Source organism: Hydra vulgaris, chromosome 10 (assembly GCF_038396675.1).
Source record: "Hydra vulgaris chromosome 10, alternate assembly HydraT2T_AEP".
In the NCBI taxonomy this organism is placed as follows: Eukaryota; Metazoa; Cnidaria; class Hydrozoa; order Anthoathecata; family Hydridae; genus Hydra; species Hydra vulgaris.
The window spans coordinates 48,220,971-48,244,008 of NC_088929.1; the positions used below are offsets into that span (position 1 = coordinate 48,220,971).

General features: G+C 27.2%; 1 protein-coding gene across 4 annotated transcripts in view; it reads left to right on the forward strand.

Moving 5' to 3' along the window:
- Positions 1-23,038, forward strand: part of LOC105845287 (uncharacterized) — a 129,047-nt gene that overhangs the window by 15,115 nt on the left and 90,894 nt on the right. For all 4 annotated transcript variants that reach the window (XR_010641309.1, XM_065808187.1, XM_065808186.1 and 1 more), the window contains exons 2-5: positions 959-1,044; positions 1,140-1,331; positions 13,971-14,717; positions 15,822-16,727. Coding sequence is in view for 3 of the 4 variants with exons in the window: in XM_065808186.1 (XP_065664258.1) it covers positions 959-1,044; positions 1,140-1,331; positions 13,971-14,717; positions 15,822-16,727 (1,931 nt within the window). In the remaining variant the exon portion in view is untranslated. The remainder of the gene's footprint in view (positions 1-958; positions 1,045-1,139; positions 1,332-13,970; positions 14,718-15,821; positions 16,728-23,038) is intronic.

Consider the following 23,038-nt stretch of genomic DNA (forward strand, 5'->3'; position numbering starts at 1 on the left):
CACTGTTTAGTATTGTAAACACCACTGATTAGTATTGTAAACTGTTTAAAGTCATAATACAAAAAACGAGTCAAAATGGCCTAGATTTTTTTTTAACCATTAACATATTAAGTTATGCAGTCTATATGCTGTTATAACGCTATTTTCAAGCAATAATTACAATTGGATAAAAGCTCTACTTGTTCTATTATTTTGTTGCTTTTTGAAATATTTGTTCTTAAGTATGGTAAGCATCTAGAAGAAAAAGTTATTTTAGTATTGTAAACACCACTGATTAGTATTTTAAACACCACTGATTAGTATTGTAAACACCACTGATTAGTATTGTAAACGCCACTGTTTAGTATTGTAAACACCACTGTTTAGTATTGTAAACACCACTGACTAGTATTGTAAACACCACTGATTAGTATTGTAAACACCACTGATTAGTATTGTAAACACCACTGATTAGTATTGTAAACACCACTGTTTAGTATTGTAAACACCACTGATTAGTATTGTAAACGCCACTGATTAGTATTGTAAACGCCACTGTTTAGTATTGTAAACACCACTGTTTAGTATTGTAAACACCACTGATTAGTATTGTAAACACCACTGATTAGTATTGTAAACGCCACTGTTTAGTATTGTAAACACCACTGATTAGTATTGTAAACACCACTGATTAGTAAAAAAGTTCCAATCACCAAATTGATACCACATTATTTCAAAAATTATTTAATAATTAAGTTTTTGCATTAAATACATTAAATAGTATATTTTTAAATTTAATAAATAAATTCTAATCATAACAAAATGAATTTGAAAAATCACATTATTCTTGAGTAATAAAAGATATCATAGTTATATAAAGATGAATTTTAAAGAAAAGTAAAATAACGAATAAAATGTTATATGTAATAAAAACATTAAAAGATTATTCTAGCAGTAAAAATATTTTGTTTTGTTTTAGGGAACTTTTTCTAGACCCAACATTTAAACAAACAAAAACAATGCTAACAGTTTTATTAATATTTATCCAGATATTATCTTGTGTAGGTAAAAAATGTTACTTCTTAATTTCAAATAGTTTTATTTCTATTTTGATTAAATTAATTATATTTTTTTTAAACAAAGTTAAATTTGAAATTTAGGTATCATTCAAATAAACAATCTAGTTACAGATAATACTTACCTGTTAAAACCATTAAAAGTAACAGCATCTCCCAATACTGTCGTTGGCGTTATTAGTGCAAGTGGTGATGGATCTGGTATTATAAACTATTTTATTACAGATGTGTTTTACAACCCACCTGGATCTCAATCATACGATTCAGGAACTGGAGGTTAGTTAGAAATATAGTTATTTAGCAGAATTATGGAGATAAAAACTGTAACGATGCGTTTGTAATAGGGATTGTCAACTTTTCAGGTTACTTTGTAAAAAGTATTGGAATGAGGTATCGTTATGATTGTTGTTTTAATGTCCTTTTTGCCACGCTTGCACAGATGCGACGTTTCAATGGGTAAAAAGCGGAAATAAACTATAGAAAGTTCCTCCGTACCCAACCATATTGGTTTCCATGCACTCCTTTGCATGTTCTTCTTAAATCAGTTGATGTATGTACTGAAGCCCTACAACACCGAATCCTATTTCTTCACTTTATTCCCGCACTTTAACCGTTGAGTTACAATCTGATTACAACCTATAAAAAGTTAGTTCGTTTACAAATATTACGGTTAATAATGTAATTTTTAAACATTAAATTATTCAAACATTAAATAACAATTCTCATTATTACTTCTTAAAATCTTTTTACTTTGATTTTTATTTTTAAGCTACAACGTTTCCGCAAAAAACCGCTTTTTAAGTTTGGTTTAAAAAGAGAATTTAAGTACAAAAAAACTGTTGACAGAAAAAAAAAATTTAAAAAAAACAAACTGTAAACCGTAAATACAAATATTTGTAGGCAACAGTTACAGTAAAAGGATGTAATCTTTTTAAATGATGATTCACTCGGCTTCGCTTTCATTTAATTTCGAAAAGAATTCATTCGATTGCGCTTTGGTTTATGGAATAAGCGAGAATAGCTTTTGTATGATACTACACTCTCGCAAAATCTGTGGACTTTTCCTCCATAATTACGTGGGGGGTAACATAAATAGTCTACAACTGTGCACAATAAGTCTATGTTTGTGTATAAGAGTAACAGCTGTACACCAATAAAAAGGAAAACTTCACACTTTTCGCAAGAGTGTGTTTATGGAAAAGAGAAAGATAAAAATTTACGAGTTTTGGAACAGAGACTCTAGCTAGAAACAGAGGAATCGTAGGGTAAACGAATATAATCCTTCTCTTCTGTAGAACTGAGTTTGCCAAGATTTAGCATCATAGATAATTGATGTTAAAATTGATTAAACACAACATTAACAAGTTAACACTAATAAAATATGATTGACTTGAATGCTTAAAGACTCTATTCTTAACAACAAATTATACACGAATCAAAGTACATGGTAGCGTTGGTACTTAATTCACTTAAATGCACTCATACTCTAAAAACCTAAGAATGTAAAATGCACCCATCTTTAACAAATTAACTGTACACGTGGGTGTATAGTCTTTAACTTTAACTTAAGACTAAAAACTAAACGATATTTAAGACTAACACCCATAGTTTATATACCCATGTGCTATTATTAGCAATACTATAAAATAAATATTTTATATAATAGAAAATTCATCTTTTTTTGATTCAAATACAAAACACCGGGTAATAGAAGATAATGAGATTAAGGTTTCAAATTCAACGTTTTCTTTTACGAATTATTATATTGATTTTTTTTTTCTAGAAGTTTCCACCCTAATCGTTATTTTGATGTTTTTCGTGAGTCATTTGCAAGACCAATTCTTCATGAAAGATTTGATTTCATTTTCTTGGAAGGAGGTAGTATGTCGAAGTAGCTTGTTTGGCGAATAGCACTTTCTTTTTTCATGTTCCGACAACTAACCTGTGATTTATACATGTTCTTTGTTCACAGTCTTTTAATGCGGTTTGTTGCCCTTTCTTTAGTTGATCGAGTACTTCTTGAGCGAATCGCTAAGTCAAAATAAAGATTTAGTAAACTGCTAAATCAAATAAAGTCATTACCTTTAATTAAGTAAGTCAATTTCTTTATATGATTTATCGATTCGCGCAAATTGAAGTCTTTACCTTGTTTTGGATAAATTTTAATGGTATTATGGATAGTTTAGTTTTTTTCGATCGACTTTATGATTCTATTGTACACAATCCTATTACATCAAAGCCCAAGTTTAAAAAAACAGAGTTCTTATATTGCTTACTAAACGAATCACAAGATATTTTTTATTTTATAGTCACAACAAGCATATGTTTATACGGAAGTAAATTTTTTTTTCCAATCAAAGCAACCACAAGTTGGCATATGTAATTCATCACCAAAAAAAACTTTATAAATATTATCATTTTTACTCTTTTCACTTTAAAAACTACACCATCTATATAAATCAAATTGCTTGCTACGAATACTATTGAATCCAATTACTCAATACAGAGGACAACAAGTTTTTTGGGTCGGTTATGTAGCCAAAAAGACAAACTTTGTTGGTAAGAACAGTAATAACCAGACACTTTAAAATTAAACTAAAAAAATATTTTTATAGTTATAAGCTATTTATATTCACACAAACACATACATACATACATAGAGGCGATTATACGGGGGGTATGGGGGGGGTGTGTTACATACCCCTCCTACCCCAAAGAAGGTCATTTTCAAGTTATTGTCGGGTTTTTTTACCAGTTTAGTCAGCTAGTTGGGTATTTGACACAATTCAGCCGGGTAAATTTTAATTTTGAGGATCTTTTTTTTTTTTTTCACAGTTGGTACTTTTTTAGGATTCACCCCCCCCCCCTCCCTCATTTCATTTGTTGAATCGCATCTGTACATTCATATATATATACATACATACATACATACATACATTCATACATACTTACATACATACCTATGTGTCGAAACAGCATCAAAATTACTTTTCTTTTTTCTAGTTATCCATTATTATGAACAGATAACCATCAAACCCATGCTTACTCCGGGTAGAAATCGCATAATAAAAAGTGTGAAAACATGTGCAAATAAAAATTAATATTTTCCATGTAAAAAGATGAAAACTATTAATTTTAAGACATATTTTCTCGCAAAATATACGTTTATATACAATATATATAAATATGCTTATTAGTAAATAGATGTACTACGTCAAATTTTTGCTTGTACAAATACACTTTTACTATTTGAACCGTTACGTTCGTTACTTTTCAAACCTTTTTTTTTACATTGTAACAAATTTCTTTCATAATATTTTTCTTCTATATGACTTAGTTCAATTGATAAAATCTATTTGTAACAATTGGCTCATATTAAAATGCCAAAAACTATGCTTTACGTACAAAGGTATTTCAAGAACTGCAAAATGATCAGATTATAAAAATGTTCAGCAAATATTACAAAAAATGACGTAAAAAAACAAAACTTTGTTTGAATATTGTTATTACTGCTAATGATAATAGCAGTAATCATCGACACATTTGTGTGACAAATGTAATTATGTAATGCAAGATGATATTTTATTCAATGTTTCTCATAATCTTCCAGTTATTGAAAGCAATTTGTCTTAAGAAATTAAAATGTCTTTGGTTTACATTACTGGCTATGTCAATAGAGATGGTTGGTTTAAGTTTGCCTGGAGATAAGTATTTTGTCATTGGATATTTTATTCGTACATTTTATTTCATCATCTGTACACATTTGTCTGCCATGTTGGCTTGTCTAACTGCTTTTGATGTTATCTTTTATGGATTGACTAATATTTTAAAAAAACACTGTAGAATCCTTTGCTGATATATTTTTTTACAACTATTTCCATCTTTATTCCCCGCAATCTTTAAAAGAACCTAAATTGAAAATTTTAAAGTTATTTTAAATGTGGAATAATTTTGTGATATCTGCTTTTTGTGAAGCAATGGTCTTGGTTTTTCTAAAAAAATCATTAAACAAAGTTATATTTGAAATACTTTAAAAGAGGTGAATTCTTGAAAACTAAATCCCTAAAACTATTTAGAAAGATATCATCTGCAAATTGCAAACTAAAATAGGTTATTAGTAAAGTTATTCTTTTATGATATAAATACACAACTCAAATTTATAATTAATTTTGAAATTTAGCTTTGCAAAAGCAACTTAAGTAATACTTACAAGTTTTAGTTTTTCATTTACTTTCTTTCTCTTTGTACTCATACATCAAAAAAATAAAAGTTCTTTACAAAAAAAGTAGGGGCCCCCTGGCCTCCTCCTTCTCCCCGATGTTGTCGGCTCTGTCAACACCATTAAGACAATCAAGAAGTTTTTTTTACCTCAAATTGTGAAAAGCATACCAGTGCACTGAAGAGCCGGATCTTTTTATATTATTGAATAGATCATAGTCGCTTTTGTTAATCTTATTGTTTATCTTATCTTATCTTATTACCTATACCTATTAAATTGAAGTTGTGTGATAGGAAAAGCATTGCAAAAAAAGTCTTTATATTTTAAAAATATTTTAAAATTTTATAAATAAAATTCGTAAAATTATTAAACTACTTAAGAAGTTCAACCTATCGCTTTAATCTTAAGAAGTTAAACCAATCGCTTTAATCATTATATCGACTGTATAGAGCACAAACGTAGTATGTCTAAAAACCAAAATACGGAGAAAAACGGATTTCAATTTTCAAAATATATGCTAAAATCAAGATATTACATTTGTGTTTTGTGTTATATCTAATGATGGATATCACTTGTGGACATATTACAAATGTCCTCTACAAGCTTATGTTACTGCCAATAAGAATATAGTAAAAAATTGATTTCATAAAAATGTGGACATACTACGTTTGTGCTCTATACAGTCGATATGATATTATTATTTAAAGTAAAAAACAACTTTATTTGGCTCACACTTTATTATTGCATCTTTTCCTTTTCTGAACAAACTCGTTTTTTTTCTTTATAATCTTGATTTTATGCAAGTTAACGAGTTTTTTTGAATTTTTATACAAGCTATTTTGAATGAGCAAACACCTCAAAACAAAGTGTTAAAAGATGATCTTGAAGATTGAGAGACACTTCTTTAAATATCTTGGTAAAAATAACATAACAATTTTTTGAAAAGTAAGATAAACCTCAACATCTCGAAGCAGTTCTGCCATCAATTAGCAACCTATCTTTACATGAACTTTTTGGTTGACTTTCTAAATGCTAATTTTACTTTCTAAATAGTAAAAAAGCATCAGATAATACAGAAAGAAGATCACCTTGATTTTTTTAAATTATTATATTTTTTATTAGTACCACAATTACTTCAAAAAAATTTGATTTATTCTCCAATTTTTCCAGCCAACAAAGTAAAAAGTGTTTTTCAAATAAGTCAATTACGCAACTTTTTGAACAACGTCATTTTTGATAAAAAGTACTGAATAATGATTAAAATATTCAACTTTTTTTATCATTTTTACTTTTCTAAATATGATTAGCAAGGTTATATCCTATAAGATGTGAGAATCTGTGAGAAAAATCCATTCTGAACTGCAACTTTTTAAAATTTTGGATAAAATAAACTTTAATGTTACTACAAATAATTTCTATAACTTCTTTTTATTAATTAGGATGATAGCTTCGTATCATTTTCTAAGAGTATGTACTCTGAAAGCTCATCTCTGATATATGGAGAGCAGCAAAGATCGTTTATAACATAAGAATGTTTTTTTTTTAAAACAAAACTCATGAACTTATCTGTGGAAGACATTTGCTTAACTTCAATTTATGCATTTATTTGCTGTGTTTGAGAAACTATTTGAATGAGAAACTATTTGAATGCTGCGTTTTATGTGGCTTTTAAATTTATGCTCCGACATTTTATCATACAGTATATGATAAAAGTCGGAGCATCAATTCAAAAGCCACATTCGACATTCATTGGTGGAATTAAATTTGGTTGAAGCGTTTTTATTCCCAATTTCAATAAGAAAAGAGCTGACATTTCTAATAAACTTATTATTTTCAAATTCATAATAGTTTAGATTATTGTGCACGATAAATAAACAGTTTTCAACATAAATTCAAAATTTTAACTTTTATTGTAAAAACAAAAGAATCTACGGCCCAACTGGCCATACTATCTGTTATTATGACAATTAATAGATTTTTTTTTTGCTTCTTTTTAATTTTTTTTTTTAATAGTTTTTTTAAATATATTTTGCTGTTTAATAAAATAAGTTAGATTAAAGTTTCACATAAAAAATATAAATAAAAAAGACAATTTAAAAAACAGACTGGGACTCAAAGAAAATGTGGGTGATGCAATACCACCTCAATCTTTTAATTGAGCCCCTTAAAAAATTAAATATCGTCATAATGTTCTAATAAACTTCAGATATTAGTAAATGTAAAATTTCCAATTTAATTACTCAAAGATTTAAAATATATAAACCAATGCATAAATAAATAAAAAAATAAGTGTACAATTAATTCCTTTAAAGAATAAAAAGTAAAACTATTAAGAAAAATTAATTAAAAAAATAATTCCATATCTTAGTTCCTTGAAATGCTATTGTAAACTCTGTATATTAATTTAATTTCTTAGGCAACTTAAAAAAGTTTGATTGATTTGTTCTTAGGAAATACTTTTCATTTATATTTTTTTCAAACTTAGAAATAAAATAAGCTGGAGTGAGGTTATTTGTATACTTATATATAAAAATAAGGTGTTGATAAATGTTTATTTCATAAACATTTATTACTTTCATGTCTCTCATTATGGGTTTAGTGTGCTACCCTCGTTTTTTCCCGTTTAAAATTCTACATGCATGTTTTTGCTTGTTAGCTCGAGGACGTATAAATAGATGGAAGTTTAAAAAATATTTTTGTAAAAATGCAATATGTGATATACTTAAATGAATATTGTAAAGTTAAAAGATTTTTATACGTGTTGTACATCATATCATAGATCACTCATAGATTGAACTAGAGATTGTTGGCAACCATTAATCCCTACATTTAGATTTCGCTAATCTCTTAAAGATTTAAACTTCTCTTTTTTGACGGAAATCAAATCGTTTTTGTCTCAGCTTTGATTTGATCTTTTTTTTACAAGTAGAACTCAATAGTAATCATATGATTTGAAACCTTTTTGTAATATAGTTATACAGGAGTTATACAGGAGTTATACAGGAGTTATACAGGAGTTATACAGGAGTTATACAGGAGTTATACAGGAGTTATACAGGAGTTATACAGGGGTTATACAGGAGTTATACAGGAGTTATACAGGAGTTATACAGGAGTTATACAGGAGTTATACAGGAGTTATACAGGGGTTATACAGGAGTTATACAGGAGTTATACAGGAGTTATACAGGAGTTATACAGGAGTTATACAGGAGTTATACAGGAGTTATACAGGAGTTATACAGGAGTTATACAGGAGTTATACAGGAGTTATACAGGGGTTATACAGGAGTTATACAGGGGTTATACAGGAGTTATACAGGAGTTATACAGGAGTTATACAGGAGTTATACAGGAGTTATACAGGGGTTATACAGGAGTTATACAGGAGTTATACAGGAGTTATACAGGAGTTATACAGGAGTTATACAGGAGTTATACAGGAGCTATACAGGAGTTATACAGGAGTTATACAGGAGTTATACAGGGGTTATACAGGAGTTATACAGGGGTGATTGAGTATGTAGAGTATTTTTTAACAAAATAGTAAAATAAATTAACCACAATACTTTACGTAATAAAGTTTTATTTAATTAGATAGATTGATGTTTTCATTTCAATGTATAATCGTATTAAAGTATTTCCGCGTGACGCAAATGTGTCCAATTGTTTTGCTGTTGTTGTTTATAACAATTGCTAGGGTGCATATCTTGGCTTTTAAATAATGAGTTAAACGTCCATCTATTAATATGTCCTTGGTCAACTCAATTTTTTGTTTGACAACTCAAAATCTGCGGAATGAAAGTTAAATTCAGTTATAAGTTAATTTTCTCTGTGACTCTCAGAACTTTTTTTAAATTCTATAACAATATAGATGTATATTCTAAGATTTATTGTTTTCTCTGTAAGCTAACTCGTCCTCAACAAAAAAACATCAGTTTTCCACTTTAAATTAACTTATATAAAATTGTTTAAAATAGCAACTATTAGAATGCTTTCTTAATCTCAACTTTGACCAGCCTTTACACAGAGATGTTCTGAGTACTCTAGAGTTCTTAGTTCTTATAACTAAAAGATTTGTGATTCGAATCTGGCTCTGGCCATATATATGACATTGGCAAAAAGGCAGCATGAACTCTCTGGTCAAATGTTCTTTAGAAGGGTACTGTGATAAAATTAATCTTTTTGAATCAACTTAATTACTAATAATAAAAGCTAATAATAAAATCTAAGTGGTACACAGTTACACTTGTAAACAACACTATTTGCCCCTATTATTTTTTTTAAAGTTTTTATAAATATAAAAACCCTAAAAAATGAAAGGAATTTTTATTTCAAAATACTATTTAGATTGAAAAACATTCAATTAAAAAGAATTTTATTTTTGATGGCTTTGGCTAGCTTATAGCTTTATTTCTTGAATGAACTTATTGCTCATTTTTAATAAAAATAAACAATAAGTTCATTTAAGATTTTATTGTAGCTACAAGCATGGGTTCCCGCAGAATTTTTTGATGTTTCAGATGGGACACTTTCAAGCATTGTACAAACTCACGTTTATATGTCGTTCATGATATTTCAATTGCATTCAGGTTATTTTCTGAAATAAAACAATAAAAAAATTTTTGAAATAAAACAATATGAAAATAAAACAATAATTTTTTTTTTTTAAATAGAACAATATAAGAAACTCAGCAAAGCTTCTTTTATGGTTTTATAAGAAATTGCATTGAACGTTTTAATTAAATTGTCAGTTAAAATATATAAAATGCTAATTAAATTGATTTTTTTATGATGTTTAGAAATATAACTAATTTTTATGATATATAGAAATATAAAAGTAGCCGTGGCACAGTGGTAACGCACTTGCCTCAGAAACAAATCCGTGGTTCAAACCCCACCTCTGGGCAAATTTTGCGACATCAGTTAGGAAAGAGGCGTAAACTTCCTATTAAATATTCATCCGCGGTGCTCTGTAATAAGACCATAAGGACTTCTTGGGGCACCTAAAATAAGATAAAAAAATAATAATAATTTGCGTTACTAAACTTAGTCTGTTGAGATATTGGTATGTCCACTCTGTCAACCCATGACAACTTTCAACCTGTTATCATCAATTTATTAACTTCAATTTTTGCAATAAGTTATTGTAAAATGTGAATAATGTAATTACATAAAATATTCAAACCAAAAAAACAATAAAAACCTTTATTTGTTTCATCCATTTTTCCATCCATAGAAATAAAAACTAACAAACAAAAAAAATCATCAAATACATTTTCTAAAAGACTTTGTTTGTAACGTATTTATCACATAGAAAACTAATGCAATTTTTAAAAACTGTCTAAACACCACATTGATGGAATGGACTTAACGTTTCCCCAAAATAAACTACGCAATCAAATAAAATAAAAAACTCAATAAAAAAAAACAGTTAACATCTGTATTTATGCTTAAGTACTAGTACTAGTACTTAAGCATAAGTACAGGGGTAGACTGCCGGTTTTTATTGCTTTTATTTTGTTTCTTTCCGCCATTTTTAGCGTTTCGGACAACTAGATTTTAGCCTTTTTTTTGAAACTCTTCGGTAATTGATTTTAAAGCCGGAAAGTGCTTTTAAAGCCGATTTTGCTATACTATGTGATCAACAACATCAACAAAAAGCATCATATTTATCAAAAAATATTGATGTTTTACATAGGCATGTTATTAAGTTCAAAAACATACATACAGTCTATATTCTAGATGGTTCACTCTCATATAGCCAAGGCTAAATCAAGAAATTCGATAGTAGATTTTGATCAACAACTAATAGCGCATGAATAAGCATTTTAAAAATGCTCTGTGGCATAGGATACCAAGGATAGCGTACCAAGGATAGTATTTCACGTAAAATCTCTTTTTTCAATATTAGCTCCTTACCTCGAAAAAGGTCTGTAATTTATAAATTGCAAAGTTGCAAATAACAGTTAGCTGGATAAGTATTTTTTTAGTTTTACATCTCAAAGGACTCATCTGATTTAAAATTAGGCCTATTAAGAAAACTCCTTACTATAGTTGGAGTCGCAGGTGTAACTTATGCAGAAGGTAAAAAGTCAAATCCAACCACTTTGTTTATTTTATTTCAAATACTGCAGCTTTGTGGCTAACATCACTATAAAAGGACTTTAATTCTGTAAGAATACAATAAATTTGTTTCTTATAATTTCAGAATAAAATAAATTTAACAATTAATTGATCATAAATTGTTGGATCATATTATTATATTATATTATTATTATTATAAGGGTTTGACGATTTCGGTAACTTCCAAAACAGTTACTTTTAGTTACTGGAAACTGCGGTAGTTTAAGCGTAACTTAAGGAGCTCGAGTGTAACTTATAGTAACATTGGGTAAGTTATAATTTAAAAAAGTAACATAAAAAAAATTGACTACTATAATTGATAGAATGTGAGTAGAATTTTTACATTATCAATAACACTCGTGTAGATTTCATTTAAGTCGTTTGCATACAAATATTTAAAAGCATTTTCAGTAAAAAAAAAGGGGGAAAAAATCAAAAATAAATCCCTTGCTTGAAATATATACATTTTTTTACAACTTAGTTTCCAAAATTTCATGCAAACAGGTTTTAAACTTGTTATAACTATTAAGACGTTAAACGCCGCGTTTAATTTAAAGTATTTCAATTATTTCATTTGATTATTCTATTTAAAACCTCATTCGTTTATTATCCCTTAGGACATAATTCTTTTACAAAGTTAACTCAGATTCTTTAAAAACTCTCTTTATAGAAACATATTAACTATTCGTTTGTTAGATTTATTTAGCAGGTTAACAAGAATTTTATTTAAGTTTTAAGTTAAGTTTTAAGTTAAGTTTTAAGTTAAGTTTATAAGTTAAGTTTTAAGTGGACTTCATAAAATGCGTCGTGGAACTTCATATAAATATTAACTGTGATTATATGGATTTTTTAATATCTGTGTTTCAATACAATAATACAGCTACTGCTAGATACTTTTGTGTCGGAAGTTATGCTTTGCTAGATCGTCCACTTATTTTTAGAAGTGGACAGCTTTACTCAATTACTGCAAAAGTTTTCAAGCAAAATGTACTTCAAAGCATTATTGCAAACTTTAGTAGCTTATCATTTTTATTGATTAAAAGAAATGATTATTGTACTAACTCATTAAACTGCATAAATTATGTCAACATGTATAATGAATCATTTTATGGAAACCCTGGTATCAAATCAATGATTATTCTATTTAAAACCTCATTCGTTTATTATCCCTTAGGACATAATTCTTTTACAAAGTTAACTCAGATTCTTTAAAAACTCTCTTTATAGAAACATATTAACTATTCGTTTGTTAGATTTATTTAGCAGGTTAACAAGAATTTTATTTAAGTTTTAAGTTAAGTTTTAAGTTAAGTTTTAAGTTAAGTTTATAAGTTAAGTTTTAAGTGGACTTCATAAAATGCGTCGTGGAACTTCATAAAATGCGTCGTGGAACTTCATAAAATGCGTCGCGCGTATTTTTATTTTATTTTATCACGTTTCCTTAGCTTAAAACTTAAAAGATTATTCTGCAATCAAAGTCGCGTAAAAATAATTTTTACTGGTAACTCTTGTTAATTTTTTCTATACTTTATTGTTAAGCATAAAAAAAAAAAAAAATAACCAGAATAACAGGTAACTAGAGTTAAGTTACCGGTGTGTTACCGGTAATCCAAAGAAGCGGCGTTATTCAAATTAGCGGTTTCCAAATAAGCGGTTATCCAAATAAGCGGTTATCCAAATAAACGCGTATAAGTGGGAATAAATAATATACTTATTTAAAAGTTATTGTTCTTCTTCTCATATAAAATACAAACTTAATTAAAATTAACTAAATTATTTGACTTATTGCAAAACTAATTATTGAATATTGTATTGTCATCAAGCAAGAGTATGTATGCAAAATTTGAAGAAAATCTATCATCATGAAGTGACTCAAAAAATGATTGCAAGATCTGATGTTAAGAGACAAACATACAGAAACGAGGAATTGATAAAAGCGTTGGGAAAAATAAAAAACTCCAACAAGTTACATATATGTAATAGTGGAAAATTGAATTATTTAGGCTGAGGACACCTAAATCCAACCTGTCCGATTCAGTTTAAAGTTGCATTGCACCTCAATTAGCACCTCAATTAACATGCTTTTCAAATGTGAATGATTAGATGTAAAAATTTTAAAATATACTCTCCATTATCACCATATATATATATATATATATATATATATATATATATATATATATATATATATATATATATATATATATATATATATATATATATATATATATATATATATATATATATATATATATATATATATATATATATATATATATATATATATATATATATATATATATATAAATATATATATATATATATATATATATATATATATATATATATATATATATATATATATATATATATATATATATATATATATTATAAAAGTAAAATAAAAATATAAAAATATCAGCAAAATTTAATTTATATTGAAATTGAAATTAGTTATAAGAATTTTTTTTTTTAATTAATTATTTAAAGTATAGTTAATTAAAAGTTATTTATAAACCATGTGTTGGTTAAAAGTATTGTAAAATAAAATGGCTATTAATATTGTTTAGGAACATCAAGCTGGCTGCTTTATGCTTTATCGTCATATGATGACTGTAGTATCAATGTTTTAAATAACTACTCAACACGAAGAAAATGCTTTTGCATAGACCATATAACTGGGGAGATTAAAACAACCACATATTTCAATCAGATAGATCAAAATGTTGGCGGTCAATATAAAATGACATTACAAATTTCACAGGGAGTAGTTACATCAAAAAATCTTTTACCAATAGTTATCAAGTTATATTCTGTCTGTGACAGCATTCCAAGTTTATATAAACTAATAACACCACCTTGTGATTCATATAGCTATAAAACTGATTTGATAACTTCCAATCAGTATGTCAGTTTAAATTTTCCTAGTACATTGTATGTTTCAGCCATTCAGTATAGTCTTAAAGCTGGAAACAGTATTGACAAAGGTACCAACATAAGTGTAAAAATTTTACAAAGTTTGCTCGTAAGAAACCTTTACTTTTATTACTTAAATGCAACACAAATTGTTCCATTGGATCCACCATTAAAATTGAAAACAAACGATACATTTCTACTGCAAACTATAATAAAATCAAGTATTGATATTAAAACCTTTGATATACGATTTATTGCCATTCAAGAAATGGATTTCTGCACATCAAATGCTGGCTGCATAAATGCAACAAATGAGTACTTTCAATACCAAAGCAATTTTTCTCAAGAATGTCCATCTATTGACCAATATGGATTTATTGCAAAGTATGGATACTGCAATGGTAACTTTTTCTTTTGAGTAAAATTCTATTATATTTAAACGGAGCAATAACATTTTAAATATGTTTATAATAGAAAAGACTATTATCAAGAAAGCCACTCTCACTATTTTCAGTTGGTTTTAGAACATCTATCAACTCTATAATGCTGCATAGAAAAAGAAAATTCTACCATAACATCATTACCGCATGTAAACTGCATACATATTCTAAAGAAATATCTGTATATTATATATGCAGTTTACATCGGTAGTGGTGTGTACTCTCAGGTGCTTAATACAAGATAAACCAGGAAATTTTGTTCAGATCTAATAAATGAAAGGTTTTTAATAAACAGTTATACTTTTACATTTATAAGTGATTTCAAATTTTTTAATTTTTAAGACCCTGAAAGTTTGTTTTTGTAGTTTTGAAATACTTGAAATTTCTTTGATCATAACAAATAAATAAAAATAAATAAAAGTAAATAAAAACCTGTGTAGTAATAGTAAATAAAAACCTGTGTAGATTGTAAAAAGTAAATAAAAACCTGTGTAGATTGAAGGGGGGGGGGGGAGGGGTCCTAATAAAATCAGAGTAATAAGCATCTAAGAGTGCTTTTTATGATTTCAAACTTAGAGATTTTTTATTAAAATTTCTGTTTGACATACATTATATCTTTGAAGACATTATACATGTTTTCAGAATATGTTCAAGGCATCATACAAGTTTATACTATATATTAATTTTATGAAATTATGATTTTATAATTGATGATGATGATTGATGATGAATAATAATTTTATGAAATTATGAAATTATAACATCTTCTGTTGACATATTTTGTAAAACGTCAACAAATTTAGAATGTCAACAGAGTATGTAGAACCTCAACAACAAAAACAACAGCAAATGTAGAATGTCAACAAACGAGAATGTCAAATGTTTTACAAAAAAAAAAACTTATTAATTTATTTTTTGTAAAACCTGCCAATATCTTGTTATTATAAACTTGTATGGCAAAATCTCGTCCCATCTTTTTGATTAACTTATCAGAGTGAATTAATATCAATGGTAAAGGTTTTATAAATCTAAATAACCAATTTTTTACGTTTATTGATTTTATAGATAATAAAGCTCCAATTGTCAAAAACCAATCTGCTTTTCTTGATTTTGATTTAATGGAAACAAACCACGCTCCTATTTCTATAATTTCAAATTTTGTTTATGACCCTGAAATGAAGTTTCTTCGATATTCAATTTTTAATGTAAAACCCAAGTATGGGCTTTTACCTGTGTCAGGTAATACTGTTTCAAATAATATGAATTGTGACTCAATAAATATGCAGTATTCATTGTTTTGCTTTAACAGTTCCTCTAATACGCTATTCACTACAAACAGTTTGCTTGGAATAGCATCTCCTGATGAAGTATTTAATATTAGTATACAAGTATCTGATCTAGAATTATTTCCTCCTCGATTAGTATTTTTTGATATGGTTGTATCCTGTAAATCACTATGTACAAAACTAACTTCAATTTATCGAAATATATACCAATTTTGTAACAAGGAGATATATTCAGCAACAATAAGTAATTCTATAATTTCAATATCAAATACTTATCAAATTGATGCCGTATATTATATTACAAGTATAAAAATTCTTATAAATATCAACTGTGATTATATGGAGTTTTTAATATCTGTGTTTCAATACAATAACACAGCTACTGCTAGATACTTTTGTGTTGGAAGTTATGCTTTGCTAGATCGTCCATTTATTTTTAGAAATGGACAGCTTTACTCAATTACTGCAAAAGTTTTCAAGCAAAATGTACTTCAAAGCATTATTGCAAACTTTAGTAGCTTATCATTTTTATTGATTAAAAGAAATGATTATTGTACTAACTCATTAAACTGCATAAATTATGTCAACATGTATAATCAATCATTTTATGAAAACCCTGATATCAAATCAACATGTGCCGAGGTTGATGTTTATGGAATGATAGCCAAATATGGATATTGTGGAGGTAAGTATTTTTGTTTTTTTTAATTATCTAACCTATTTTGCGATCTTCATATGTTAAAATTTAATGAAAAATGTAATATTTCTAAATTATTTTTGGTTTGTTTTTCTTACAAAAGATATATTTAAAAGGTAAAGATGATGCTCAAAAGATCTAGTCTTGATGAGAAAACCATACTTGCTTAAATTTTACCTTAAAAAAAAGTTATGATATGATACTGTTTAAATTAAAATTTTTATAAGAAGTAGAATATTTGCTTAAATTTTTTTTAATTCAAGAAATTTTAAGAGGATGAATTGGAAAATAATATGAAAATACAGGAAGCCTTCTTTTTTTATAGAAATTTTTATAGAAATTTTTATAAAAGTTATAAAAAATTAATTTTTTTTTTCAAATTATAGTCATTTGTCATAAATTGCATGTTTCAAAAGGTGCCATGCATTTTATGAAGCAAAAATTTCACATGCATTTTGTGAAGCAAAAAAGTTTATATTTTTGTGTTAAATCTTAAATTAGTGTAATAATTCATTTATAAATTTAAGGTGGTTAGTCCCAGGCTGATTGATTCAATGGTTAGTCCCAGGTTGATTGATTTAATGCTTAGTCTAGGGATGATTGGGTCAGTGTGCATTCTCAATTCATATTGTAAGAAATAAGAATACAAAGTCATGTTTAACTGTTTCTAAAATATTGTGATAACCATCTGCTTTAGCTATTGTTTATTCTTTGTTTAGATTTATTTTAAAAATTGAGTTATGTAAAATTAAGTTATTTAAATATCTAGAATGTACAAAATGACATAATCAGCAAGTACAAAATGTATAAAATAAAATCACTTTTAAAAATACTTATACATGTAAGTATGTTATTGTAAAAATTTAGTTTTTTCATAAAACAAAGTTTTAAATTAATTTAAATGAAATCTTTAACCATGCATGTTAAACTTCTTTTTGAAGTGCTGTAGCATTTTATCTTAATAACTATATAATAACAATAATAATAATAATAATAATAACAATAATAATAATAATAATAATAATAATAATAATAATAATAATAATAATAATAATAATAATAATAGTAATAATAATAATAATAGTAATAATAATAATAGCAATAATAAAAATAATATTCATAACAATAATAATAATTATTATTATTTAATTTTGATATGATCTATTATAAATATTAAATTGCGTCCACCTTTCTTTAAAAAAACAATCAGTTAAGATTTTTTCCACCTGTAGAGAAGGTCTCCATTTTTTTGATGCCACCAGAATTAAAAAAGGTTGCTGCTTAGTTTCTGAATATTTAAATAATCAGAAATTCTCTGGTTTCCCATTACAATGATTTATTCTCATTTAATTGATTTTGTTGAATCTGTTCACTCATAATAATATTTTTGTTTGTTAAACATTCAGAATTAGTTAAGTCTCAAAAGCAACAAACAATATTAGTTTGTTTGCAAAAACTAGTATTAGTAATTCTTAAATAACATTGCTATTTAATTTTTTTACAGATCTGATAAAGTGAAATACTTGTTATTCTTGAAAAAAATATGCATGAGTTTTTGTGTTGGTTTTTAACACAAAAGCAATTTTTTGTAGATGGCTTCTTGTTTTGCTGAGTTTGCAATGTTAAAGCAATGTGCATAAAATGATTCACTGCAATATATTTGCATGTGTTTTTTTTTTTTTGTTTTTTTTTGTTAAATCCTTTTTAGGGGTAAATTATCTGATTAAAAATTTGAAGCTTTGATATAACATAGCTTGTAGCATTTAATGGCATTGTTGTCAACGTTAGTTGTTGTAAAAATGACCAAGTAGTTTTTCATTGAATTATGTTTTAATTAAATTATAAATAAAGAAGTGTCAGGATTAGTTGCAATGATGAGATTTTGGACTTATTATAACAATAATGCTGGAGAACATTCTTGTAATAACAAACATAAAACAATGACTTCTTATTAAACTTAAGATCTGTGATATGTTTTGTTTTGATTTGTCTTAATAACATGCATAAATGACTCAAAAAAAGTAGTGAGAAAATAGTTTTAACTTTAAACTCTTTGTTTAATTTAATGGTAATTCCATGTAAAGACAAAAAATGTAAATTTTCAGCCACCCCCTTAAGTTTTCTTGAAATTTTAACAAATAAAATATATTAATGAATCATGAAAAAATGAACAATTTGAGCTCTCTAATTCAAATGGTTCAAAAGTTATTATGGTTTGATTTTAAGCCTTAAATACTCTTTTTTGCCAACATATATCATTATGGATTCTTTAGTGGGACCTTTTAATAAATAAGTTAAGTTTTAATTGAAGAAACTGGTTGAAAATTGACCATTTTTGAGGAACGTGAATCCAACAATGAAAAGAAATTAACCAAATTCTAAACTTTAGATGTCATTTTTTGATTTTAAAATGGTCAATACAAATTTTTTGTTTGTTACTATAGGTCGCAGTTTCACTGAATCTTGGAGTTGACTAACTCTCATGTGTTCAAAATTAAAAAAAAAAAGTTAAACGAACTTAAAATAACATATGGTTTTGGTTTCTTAAAGCATAATAAAGATGTGCTAATAATTTTTATGCTTCAATATTAATAATAAAGACACACTAATTTGAAATTTTAGCTGAAAGTTCTCTATTTGGGCATACATTTGAAATACACTATTTTTACACTATTTTTAGTGAAATCCATGGAACAAATCAAAAAGATAAACATTGAATTTTGATTATTATTTTATAAAAAAATATATTTATATACTATACATTACACTTTATTATTTATATAATTATTATATAATATAATTATTATATACAAAGATAAAAGAAAAAAATTTATATGAAGCAAACTATAGTCACTGAATGCTCTAGATGCTTCTTTTCCATGATATTCTTGAATAATTTTGAAACAGTCTCTTTTTAAATTCCAGCAGTAATCTGTCATCATGTGTGTAGTTTTAATGTCTTGGTGAAATCTTTCACCTTTCTACTTCAATATGTGTCCTAAATTTTCAGGAAAGCGGTCTAAATGGTTGTGTAAATAGTGTACCTTAATACTCATATTACACCCGTGGGATTTAAAACTGCTAAGCATCTCTAATTTTACATATTTTTCATCTTTCTGTTTACTGTGAATATTTCTGACAACTGCAACAAATGAAGTTCAGGCTTTTCGCTCAACCTAATTCATCAAATTTATGAAGGCAGAGTCATTAATAAATTGTCTTATTTGTGAAGCTTCAAATATTTCTGCTTTTATTTTTTCAGTACTTAACTGTGGAAACTTCTTACCTATATATCCAAAACACAATCCCCTTTTATCAAGAGCCTTTATGATTTGCTTCATAAGCCCCAGTTTAATAATGTCTTAGTTGAACGGGGAAAAATGATTTTCTCCCGTTCAACTAAGACATTGTTATTTTCTTTTTTTTTCCAAAGTTCATGTTTTCTTTATTAAGTTTTTCTTACACAGTGGTGTGTTTTGTCACTACTATACCAGAAGCACAAGAAGCAAGGATATTTGGTGTAACCACTTTGCTGTTCAATACCATTGGTATTGAACAACAAATTTTGCTTTGAGCTGTCAATAAATAGATGCCAATCATCTTGAAAATATCTAGGAAAACCTATTTATTCCAGGAGTCCTCTGATTTTGCAACAAAAAACAAGATCCACTTCTTGAGAAAAAAGGGTAGCAGATCCTTTTCTCGTGTGCAGTAGAAAGTAATTTTGGTTCTTTGTTCCAGTAAACTCTTGTCTTACAACCTGAAATCAAGTAGTTAAGAAGCTTCTTATGACAGGTTGAAATATCTGGTGAGGTCAATCAACTCATCTTGGTTGAAACATTGTGGAAGGACATCTCCTCATAATCACTGTCACCTTCATTAGTATTAAAAGGGTGACCAAAAAGACAATATTCATCCTCACAGAGCTCTGGTAGTTGAAGAAACATTTGAGTTTGCACTTCTTCTGAGTGAAGAATCAGTCATGTTACAGAGACTAAATCGGAATAAGTCCATTTGCTACAGTTGTTTCAATTGATTTCAGTATTATTTGCTAGGCATGCATAACAGTCATTTAAATGATTTTGGGGTTCTCTACAAACAATTGGCTTGCCAAATCTTATACTTTTTTTCCTCCGCTAGTTCACTGTCAAATGTTTTGTACAAGTTTTACAGACCTGATGTGGTGCCCAATTTTTATGTTGATCACCAAGCCTGACACCAAAATATCCACGATAACCCCTCCTTAAAAAGTCACTGACTGTTTTTCTGCTTTATTTTAACATATATTCTCTGTATATGTATCAAAACACATCACGGTGGTTTACACAAATTCTACTTGAACTCATTTTATCTTGGTATAACAATTTGGTATACTACAATCAACAACACAGTACATTTTTGGTAAACTTAGGTTAACTTAACAACAACACTTTCTGAAAGAGAAATATCATGCAACATATACTTTCGTCTATTCTGTACTGCAAAAACTCACATTCTTTGTAACCATTCTTGTAAATTTCATTTACACTATGGTTACTCCACATGGTTGATTTTTCTGTAACTAACTGACCAGTAAATTAACAATATGAAAAATATATTGAATAAAATCACAAAACCTTGTGTATGTATGTGTATGTGAGTTATAACTTTACAAAATAGAGTTAGAAATGTAAATTTCAAGTAAACCATAAAAAAACATATCTAAAGTACTAGAGCTGAAACAGAGAAAAACTATTTTCTTATTTAGTTTCAGTAACACAAAGATAGTTTAAATAAGTTGTATATCTTAGGCACCAAAAAATTTTTTTTGAGACACGAGACATAAGTTCTTATAGAAAAAAAAGAGTAAAGTACCTGACCATTTTTGAAGCTGTTGAACCCAAAGATTTAACAAATTCAAAATCTTTAATAATCTTTTTTTGTTTCCGAATTTTCTTTGGTTATTTTTTTTTCTATATACAAGTGAAGAGATGTTAGACTATCCTGATATTAAAAAAGTATAACTATGTTCAAATATCTAAATATAGTTTAGAAATAGATTTCATTTTCTTTAAAATATTTCTGAGAAGTCTAAATAAAGTTTTGTGACATCAGTTGTAATTAATGAATATAGTAATTTCTGTCATGCATAAAGCCTAAGAAATATTTTAATTTTAGATTACATAATTATTGCTTCCAATTTGCAAATTCAGTTTCTCAGTTATGGCAAAGAGTCAACAGTGTTTAATTAGAGTTAAACTAGAAAGTAAATGTCATCTAACTACATATACACTATCAGGGGCTATTCTAGATCATTTTCGACAGCATCAACCATATTAGGGCACCCCCAAAGTAAAATTTGAGGACCTTTTTTTATGCTTTTTATGGCAAATATTGTTTTTTTTGCAAAAAAACATTGATTTTTTGCTAAATTTAGTTGGGACAGGGGGGTGCTGCCACCCAAACTATTTTCCTAGAATAGGCCCTGACTATTGCTTGAAATTGAATCTTTTGAAGATATTCCTGAATATAAAAGACAAATATTAATGTGTAGAACTGGTTTAACAATAATCAGTTTAAGTTTTCAACTTATTTTTATCATAAGTATGTTTATTTGAGGCATTATACAAATAAATAACCAATTTAATAATTTAAGAAATCCTCATAGGATATTTATAGCAGATAAGCAAGATTGGAAAGTAAGGAGGTGTAAACTTCCTGTTTGAATGCTCTTCTGTAATGCTCTAGGAAAAGATCATTAGGTCTCCCTAGAGCATCTAAGTATCTAGAAAGAAAAAATAGAATCTTTAGATAACTGTTAACATTTTTATTAATAAAAAAATAAAGTTTTGGTTTTAAAGGCAGTCTTCTTGAATTCAACTTTGATACAGCAAGACTTCTAAGCAATAAAGGCTAATCTGTAGTAGCAGGTGAAAAGCTTTGTCCACAAAGCAGACATAAATTAGCATCAAGTAGAGAATGAAAAGGAGATTATTGATGATAATAATAATGAAATCAACATGATCATTTTTCAGCAGTACTTTGTGTCAACTTAAAGTGTCCAATCTAAATATTTATTTATGCAAAACCTCTAACAAGCTTTCACTTGAAAAAAAAAAGATAAAACAAGTTAAAGAAGCAGTTATAACAAACTTTGAAAGTGTTTTGGGTGTCTCTGAATTCAATCTTGCTTCACCAAACAACATTATAGTTTGAAAATAATTTAAACCATATTGAAATATCTAGACTCTATGTTTGAAATTGAGAGCAGCTATTTCAAATCTTGAAATCGACCCCTTAATCTTGTTTGATCATAAAAG